This window comes from Nicotiana tabacum, chromosome 3 (genome assembly GCF_000715075.1).
Source record: "Nicotiana tabacum cultivar K326 chromosome 3, ASM71507v2, whole genome shotgun sequence".
Lineage (NCBI taxonomy): Eukaryota > Viridiplantae > Streptophyta > Magnoliopsida > Solanales > Solanaceae > Nicotiana > Nicotiana tabacum.
This window is the reverse complement of record NC_134082.1, coordinates 62,750,916-62,760,852: the sequence shown is the minus strand read 5'-3', so window position 1 is coordinate 62,760,852 and position 9,937 is coordinate 62,750,916. Positions and strand designations below refer to the sequence as shown.

Below are 9,937 nucleotides of genomic sequence, written 5' to 3'. Positions count from 1 at the left end.
AAGCTTGGGATAGCTTTCAAAAATCATTTTAAGGGGGAGTGTGAAAAAATAAAGTTGATTTCTTGGAAGAGTAAAATTATATATAGTTAGAAGAAGTTTCTAGAAAGTTATGTAGTAATACCTTTGATGTTTGTTGTACTTAAGAAGTATCTAGATATTCTAGAGTCTTGGATATTTAAGGAAGATATTAGTAGGAGATGATAAAATTGTCTCGATTATTTGCTTTTCCATATATTTTTTTGTTTATTACGTTGGTGATGTTATTTTTCTGGCTTCTGTTGTTGTTATCACTGACATATTGTCTATTGTTTTATTTTCTTCTTCTGGAGCTGAGGGTCTTTTGGAAACCTCTCTACCCCTCCGGAGTTAGGGTAAGGTCTGCGTACACTCTAACCTTACCGTAAGTAGGATTTTTCTGGGTTGTTATAGTCTTAGGCATTTGTAATAAAACAAAATTTAAGAAAGTCTTCTTCAATAACAAAGTTCTCATTTCAAAAATCTCTCTTCTTCTTTCAAAGTTTCCTCTTCTTTAGTTGAATCCTCCAATTTTCGTTAACGATCTTGAGTTCGCAGAAGGTCTTCAATAATACTCTTCTTCTGTTATTCTTTGCAGCTCCCACCCCCACCCCCAGCTCCCTAGACCCCAACCTACCACCCTTCCTGCTCTTACCCATTTTGTCGCATACAATGTTCCCCTATATTATATATGTTCGAAGAAAAACATTTTCCTTCTTACCAAACACAGCCTAATTTGCATCAGCAATCAGGTGATCACGTATGATTCAATATACTAACAACACAATCCTAAAGCGCACAAGTACATGGTTCCCTTATTTTACGAAGAAAAGAAACCAAGTATATCATAATCAAGTGTAAAAATGCTTATTAAGTTTTGTTAGGGCAACATATGCCTCTTGGGAAAACGATACATACAAAAAAAGAGTCAGTGGTGCAATGTAACAAGCAGAAAGCCAATAACAAGATAATCATGTGCCCAGGGCCAGCATGTCTTCTGCTTTTCAGGAAGAAAAATCAGAAGCCAGAAACTTCATACCTCTCCATAAGCTTTACTCGTTCAAAGATAAGTGACCTTAGCCCCAAAGATTTTGGTTAAAGAAAATAAAACTGAGGGGCTGCATGAGGAAGTAGAATCAAAATTCCCCATGCCTGTGAAATAACCACGACAGAGGAACAACATAACATAAAAGGAAAAGAAAACACTTATCCCCGACAAAACAAAATTCATATCCCAACAAAATCAAGCTGCCAGCTTAAATGACAGTATAATTCTTTTCCCCATTTTGTTCTCGTTTATTGTGTGTCTATTTCCTGATACGTCATTGCCATCGGCAACAGTAATGACTATACTCATTGATTGCTTGAAGAAGCACAATTGCTTGGCTGCACATGCTGAGCACCAGCTTGTCCACCCATCTCGTTGCCAAACTGCTCAGACGGAATATGCTTCGGCAGTTCCGTGTATTAGAGTCTTATCATCAAATGCAACACGTTGGAGATTTTCTGCTAGAAAATCAGGACTAGACTTTTGTGGAGATTGAGGACCTGCCATGGTTGAATTCTGAACTGATGGTGGTATGAGCCAACGATTCCAGTCATTTCTCCGCCTTAACTTTTCGCCCTACGACGCAACGAAGAAAACTTTTAAAACCCTAACAGTTAAGAGGCAAATACTACCTAAGTACTTTCTAATTTTAGTACAACCACTATACTAATATTCTTAACAGCGGAAGCATTAAGCACCTAAATAGGCCCATGCAAGAGGGTAGATGCAAATAATACCCAAGTATTTTCATGGGAAAAAAAAAGTTAACAGAAAAATTGCTCAACTCTTTTTTTTTTCTTTTCTTTTTTGTGTGATAACCAAGAAATCCCTGAGGGGCAATGGCGCGCATGTTCAAAACTCGGTGGTTTAAGCAAATTCCTAAGTCTGAAGCACTAAATATCTCAATCAGCCTAGGCATCAGCAGAAAGACACTATATTATTCAAACAGCACCTGTGAACAAGGATGATTTACAAACCAATATTTTGTTTCTAGCAGGACCTATTCCGAAGAATGTGGTGGACTTTGTATAAGGAAATTGAATACTTGAAACCATTCACAAGGGTATCAGGCACTAGGTCTACTTAAGATTCCATGTTCACATCTCTAAGGTCTCTAATAAGTGCTCATTGATGCATTTAAGTTTCCATTCTTTTAGAACACAAGCACTTTGCCAAAAACTCAAATATAACATAGAATTCCTTTTATGTTTACCAAAGAAAGTGGAAACTAAAGGTCTATAAAGACCACAAACCATAGAAGGGATACCTGCACTTCTACAGCAGTAGAGGACCTCATAACGTCCAGTATCAGTTGTATATTATCAGTTAGCTGCATTACCTGCAAAAATGGCTGAAAATAAGCTTTTTTACAGCAAATAAAGTTACCGCATAGAGTGGTTAAGGCACGCATGTAAGTGGAGGCCACACTGAGATAAAATCAAGAAACATGGATCTGAAAGGATATCCAAAGACTTTTCCCTCCGCCTTCACTCAACCCAAAAGATTCATCATCCACCTTATACCACTTCAGTCACAGCAATAAGGACATAGAGAAGTGAGAACTATCACAAACACATGATTATAAATATAAAACAGCAGATTGAACTAAAACCTACAGTCAAGTGCTAACTCCCTAAAATGAGAAACAGATTAGAATCCTTTATAGTATCTTAGAATATGAACTATTTAGTGCACAAGCATGTCAGAAAATTTGAGCTAGTGTTATATAGTGTTTGAAAAGGCGATCGCTTCGTCGCTTTAAGCGCAAAGCGACAAGGCATCGCTTTTCCCAGAGAGAGGCGACTCGACCGTGTGAAGCGCACGCTTCAGTGGACAAATCGACAAAGCGACGAAGCAACAAAAGCGATAAAGCAATCACATCTGTTAAAAAATCGCAGCTGGGCAAGAAGATTGGGTCTGTTTGTAAATTATACAAAACAGACCCCTAAGCTCGCTTCTGTAATTCCTCGACAAAATAGAGACCCCTTCTCTCTTCTTCATCGACAAAACTAGGGTTTCCAGGTAATTTTCTTCTTCTCATTTTTTTCTTTCTTCTTTCTTTCTTCTTCTTGTTCCCGTCCGGATGCTCCTATTTTTTCTTTATTTTTCCTTCTTTCTTCCTTCTTCTTCTTCCTTATTCTTTCTTTTTCTTCTGAGTTCTGACCGGTCGCTGGAATCCAGCGCTGGTTTGATTCTTCTGCTTCCTTTTTCCTTGTTTCTTCCATTATTTATATATGTTATATTTTTCAGTTTTTTTTATTTTGTTAGTGTATATTTCAATATATAAAATTAATTATTATATATATGTTATATTTTCAGTTTATTTGATTAATTTTATATGTATTTCATTTTAGAAAATTCATTATTATTTATATATATATATATATATATATATATATATATATATATATATATATATATATATATATATGTTATATTTTAGTTTATTTGATTTTTTTAATGTGTATTTCAGTTTATAAATTAATTATTATATATATGTTATATTTTCAGTTTGATTAATTGTAAAATGTATTTCAGTTTAGAAAATTAATTATTATTATTATTATTATATACACATTATATTTTAGTTTTTGAAGCGAGGGGAGCCCCTGTCGCTTTTTTGCACTTTGCGCTCTCAAAAACACTGGTGTTATTTCTCACTATAAATAGTTGTGTCTTGTATTCCATTTTCGTCAAGTCATCAATGCGACATACATCTCCTCACTTCTCTTATTTTCTGACATATTTAGACAACCCTTCGTATGATTCTCAGCAGTCAATAACTTCGAGCAAATATTATACTGATATTTCAATTTATACTCCCTGGGCAACAAAAGTTCAAGAAAAACAGGGCCACCCATAACCATCAAGAAACGTACCGACTGTTGGATCATCTTGTAGATGAGAAGAAGAACAACAACAACAACATACCCAGTATAATCCCACATAGTGGGGTCTGCGGAGGGTAGTGTGTACGCAAACCTTACCCCTACTTTGTGGAGATAGAGAGGATGTTTCCAATAGAACTTCGGCACAGGAAAGTATAAGCATCACATTAATGAAAAGAAAAAAGAAAAGAAAAGAAAAACAAGAAGGGACAACACTGAGAAGACATGTAAAAGCAGCATAAATAACAAGAAAATAGTAATATGACCGAAAATGCAAGAAATGACAGGTAGTCACATTGTAGCTGAGAGCATCAACAAATTGCACTCCATAACCATTCCATCAAAAAGGCAATCACTCAACATTGCCCAGTTTGTAACATGAAATGTAGAACATTGGTGAAACCAGGAATTTCATATGCAAACAGTCTTTTTTTTTGCTGACATGACTTTCTACTCACAGATAAGTTTCAATGTGGTATAACATAAACTCGAAACTATTGTGAGCAGATATAAATACCATGCGAAATTTCACCCACTTTCTAGTTAAATCTTTTGAAACAACTTTCGCATCTTCTCCTTCCAAAAAGATAAGGTAAAGAATTAAACTTCCAATTTGAATATTCATTCAATTAATTAACTCCTTCACAAAATCACAGCTCTCTTATCTTCTCCTACCAAACATGTTCAGGGAAGATTAGAGTTTTTGTAAGAAATAGAAGACTCCTTTTATCAGCACCTTTGTTTACAATGCTCATTATCAGCACCTTTGTCTCCTCTTTCTCCCCGTGTTTTTAAAAGCTCAAAAAAGGTGAAAAAGCGACAAGGTGCATGGAGAGAAGCTCACTATTTAAGAAAACTATAAAGTATCAAACATCTAAGAGAGTAGTAAAAATAAAATGGAATTAAAAAAACTACTTTCGACATCCATTGTACAATAATGATGATTCTTAATCCAACTCCTCAAAGGAGAGATTCCAAAAAAAAAGACCGAAATCACTTTGTACGCCATTGTTTGAAGCAAACTTCTCTAAAGCATGACTTACGCATGAAGCAATAACCCTTTGCTTCACATTGATTCATTGTTTCATAGTTTTTAATAGCGCTACTTCCACCTAATTGTTAGCCTTCAATAAATTTAACCCATCTTCAAGAAAACCCGCCTCTGCTCTGCGTACCTCCAATTTTTCCTAGACTTTCTTGCATTATCCAGGTTAAAACATTTTTGTTCTTCCATTTAAAACACAAAGAACTTGATGCTACCTACACCACAGAAATCACCTCTCTTGTATCACTATAAGTATTCCTGCCTTCTTCACCCCTTTCTGAAAGCAATAAACCCTTGAATTAACCTAAAGAGTCACATTTGAAAGATTCGCACGCATAGCTATAACTTCCACACTCTTTGCGCGTGACTTTTTTACATAACCTTGTTCATCTGATTGGTCTTGAGTACTTAGGATCCCTTTTGCACTCAAAACACATTCTGTCTACCTGCTACTCACCACAGCTACTTGTTTTAAGACACATCCTAATATCTACTATCAATCATAAGAATGTGGGATCGGCAGATAAAAACCATCTGTAAAGGGAATAAGAACTTCAGAATCAACCAACCATTAACAACTATAGACTCCACAAATAACAGAATAACCTGTAAAGCTAAGTATTCAAATTATGCATATGCTGACATGCATAGTACCCTGAATAACTCTACTTATAATGACTGTGATCAAGTACTGCGCCTACCCTAAATGGCTTGCCCTACAAGCAATAAGAATAAATAAGGGGATGGACATCTAGCCTAGTGAAGAAACAATCACGTCATGGAACAAATGACAGAAAAAGCAGAACCAATGGTTTAATGAAATTATTACATCAGCGCGCACTTACATGATAATATATTAACCAAGAGTGTGCATGAAAGCACAGTATGGTGGTCACTGACCTCTTGCTAGAATCACTCAATTTCAAAACACAAATCTGTTAACCACTTTCCATGAGCTCAAGAGTTCATTATATAATTTAAGGACGCTGATGTAGCTTGACACATTTACCGCAACAACAAATTACTAACTACTGATGAAATCGATTGCAATGCCAGAGATTCAATCCAACCACATATCACTATACCAGCCAGCCTTCAAATGACCAAAATTAGAACAGCTTTGTGCAAAAAATACAGCATTTAAATCAACAACCAACAACAGCATGCGTATAAAACTTCATATACACTTAAGACATGCTTACTACAAAACGAATCATAGCTGCAATCAGCAAGCCTATACATCCAGAGATACTGCTTCTTTCTCCAAATATCATTCTATTATCCAGTCAAAAGGGTCAAAACTATGCAGGGATATTTTCTCCCTAAGGAAGAAGTTAGAAGTTCACATTAGTTTTAGTTTACTTTCTTTTTCTTCCCCATAATACTCTTAAGAGGGGAAGAAAACAACATTGATAAGAGAGATAGAAACAGAGAGGCCTCTTGTTTGAGGAAAAGATATCATTGGCGCTTCCTAACCCCTAAAAAGGAGCTAAGGTCATCAACCAGGCTCAGAAACATTGTTAACAGTTGCCGACAACAACATGAATTAAGCTATGGAGATGCATTTTCAAAAGAATGAGCTACTCGTACACCAGAAAATATCAGCCAAGCACTAAGGATTCAAGCAAACACATATGTACTAACAGAACTCCCCTTACAAGAAATGACATTTAATTCAAACCAACTCACTTTCTTGAAGCCTGCTATTAGCGTAACGGGAACCCATCCATGTTCATCCATGTTCCGTCGCAAGAACGTATCCTTAATTAAATTTTCATCACTACAGCAAAATATAGGGACAAGAAGAGTTTAGAATACCAATACATTTATGGCAGCTACTAAATAGGAGCAATTACAAGCAAATAGAACAAAGAAGTGTCTACCTGAAATAATAATCTATCTGGTTCACTATTTTGGTTTGCATCTGGGGATCTGGAACATGAAAGAAGAAAGGTGGCACAGGAGAAAGCATAGGCATTCTAAATGAATCAGGCAGTGGACCTGGAAAATAATATACAGGTGCAACTTCTGCATATTGGTTAAAGTATCAGTAGAGAGACAAAATGGGCTAAGTAACTCAGCAAAATAACTCAAGAAGTAACACATCTCACCAGGGTAAACCATAGGAGCTCGATAGGGCTGCACAGGCATGTGTGGAGGTATAAAAGGTGGAGAAGTATGAGGTGGGCCTCCCATAAATGGCCTTGCTGGAACTCTATGTGGCTGCATGGGCGCATCCCTATTCCCCCAACCTCTGTGGGGTTTCCAATCCTGATTTCCACGTTCCTGATCACGCCTACCCCCATAACCATGATTATAAGTGCCATCTCCATGGGAGTGTGGACCAACATTGCCTCTCCTGTTTGAGGTTCGTTGATGTTGGTGCTCATTTCCACCATGTGATTGAGATCCAAATCCTCCCGACTGTCCACCATCCCTATGACTAGTATCCTTTGAAGAAGACTCGGCACCAAAATTTCCTGACTTCCCAGAATTATTAGTTACTATTTCCACCTCAGAACCCTGCGCCTGTTGCTGAGGAAAACCTCCATTGGCTGATGCATTATGGTTTGAATAACCACCTCCTCGCTTCATAGACCTTTGGCGGGTGGGACCAACATGGTTCGAAATTAAATTAGGGTTTGCATTATTAGTATTAGCTTGCCTATGAGAAGACGATGTCATTTCCGTGCCCTACAAATCCACACATTTACATATACATGAGCTTTTAGAACTACCGGGGATTATTAACTCATAAGTATATGACACACACAAAATAAAACAACGAAAACTGAGAATCAGAGTGCAGATAGAGCAAAAACAACAATAACTACTATGCCTCGATCCTAATGTAGTTGGGATCGGCTATATTAATCCTCAATATCCATTTCATTCCAAAAATCAGTTAGAGCAATGTATACAGAAAAGCAGCATTGATGAATGGGGTTTTAATAACCTGTGATACGGAAACTGATCCGTCCGAGAGAGCTTTGAGTGAATCAGAAGATGGCGATTTAGGTGAAGCCTTAGTGGACTCAGAGAGAGCAGGCCAAGAGACAGCACCCATAACTGGACTGACCTCAGCTACGCCATTTGACGGTTTACTCCAAGCCTGCTTTTTAGACACATTGTTGTTGCTATTATCAGAGCTCTCAAGCTGACCTTCTGTAGCAGCACTACCAGCTGTAGCCACGTCTTCAGAAAGAGAATAATCAGAGTGAACGATTTTCTCAGAAGACGCAGGAGGAGAAAGTGAAGGTGGAGGAGGTGAAGAGGAAGCCGCCGCCGCCACGGTGGATTCTGATTCGCCACTGCGAACAATCTGCGTCCAAGTCGAGGAAACGCCACGCGCAGCGGCTGATGATCGCCGATACTGTGGGCTGTTTAGACCGCCGGTGCCGGTGTCTGGGTTAGTATTCCGGTGAGAATGATGAGCCTGAGCCGGAGTTGGAGCCGCTGTAGCCATCAAAACTAGGGTTTCTTTCTGTTAATCCAAACGCTTCCAAAAATAAAAAGTAATCTCCCAAAACCGAAGTAATTAGTCTCTACACTTGAAAATCCGTTAGTTGATTGACTATCCTAAAATAAATAAACCGATCAAAATTTTCTACACAGAGAGTGAGAGATTAAGCAGATAAGTACTATATAGAATCAGAGAAATCGATAAATGCAAGTAAAACGTTAAGAGAGTATAACTGACAAAAAATCAAAAGCCGCAAAAGAAGGTGATTTCGACGATCACTCGGCTTGCACAGAGAGACGAGTTCTCTCTCTCTCCTCTCCTCTCCTTTCTGTTTCTCTCTCTAACTATTGCTTAGCAGTAGAGAAAAGCGACTTACAGAATTACGTATAAAACTACGAAATTACCCTAGTGTGAAAAAGGCAGTTTCGTTTGATTGGTCCAAGCTGGCAATTATTTCATCACTACTTAATTTCATTGGATTGTGACTTTAATTACCTACCTTTCCTTTTTTATATATACCCATGAATCACTAAATTCTTAGCACGAAGAATCTGGTGATCCTTTTCGTTATCGAGCCGAATCTAAAAATTTCGTTATTTTTTATTTTGGTAATTCAGCAATAGAGTTCCATATAGATTTTGATATATTTGATTTAATTTTTAACACAAATATATATATATATATATTGATCGACTTTTATACTTTTAAAATCTTATATCTATATCTATATCTATATTATTATAAATATAAAAGCATGAATATAGTGTCGGTTTACAAAAATAACCTTATAATATTAAGCATATTAACTCATAATAAAAGAGCATAATCGGAATTTTAGATCTATCTATAATTAAAAGCATGCGATAAAAGCCCCTCATTAAGCCAAGTGTCACTATGCAAGCACGACACATGTCACATTCAGACAAGACTCCTACATATTAGGAATAAACTAACGAAGTACAATCTTAATTACATTAGGTATTTTTGATAGAACTTATTTACTCAAAAAAAAATTGCAAAATTCTTCTAAAATCGCCGGTAAAGATTGTCTTCGAATTAATTAATTTAAATTTGTTTAAAATCATTAAATGAATGATTTTTTGCATTTATTCCAAAACCGCCGCTGAAGATTCCTGCGTTTATTTATTAATTTAAATTTGTTTAACAAGCCTTAATTGAATGTGGGTAAAACAAAAAAATCGTTCAAACTTCCAGTAATATATCTAAATTAAATTTATTTTAATTATTTTTAAACAAACGTGACCGGAATCGTTTTACTCCACAAAATTTGGTAAACAAATTTTAACTTTAATTAACCCTAAATTTTATCTGCAAAGTCACGTTTTCTCTCTGCAAAGTCACCTTATTTTGAACTGTCAAACCCACGATTTACTATATTGGGTATCAACTGCTCAAAGCTCAAAATATATATTTCTTCCACATGTACAACTGCTTCAATTCTAATGTTCGTTCTTCTA

At 36.4% G+C, this 9,937-nt stretch overlaps 1 protein-coding gene across 1 annotated transcript; it reads right to left on the bottom strand.

Annotated features, from left to right (window-relative positions):
* Positions 1-833: 833 nt before the first annotated feature.
* On the bottom strand, positions 834-8,833 carry LOC107807802 (la-related protein 1C-like). Its single transcript, XM_016632237.2, is given in 7 exon segments — positions 834-1,459; positions 1,461-1,639; positions 2,331-2,402; positions 6,686-6,776; positions 6,880-7,024; positions 7,108-7,690; positions 7,953-8,833. Coding segments are annotated over 7 exon segments (1,671 nt in total). The 5' UTR covers positions 8,463-8,833; the 3' UTR covers positions 834-1,368.
* Between the last annotated feature and the right edge of the window lie 1,104 nt (positions 8,834-9,937).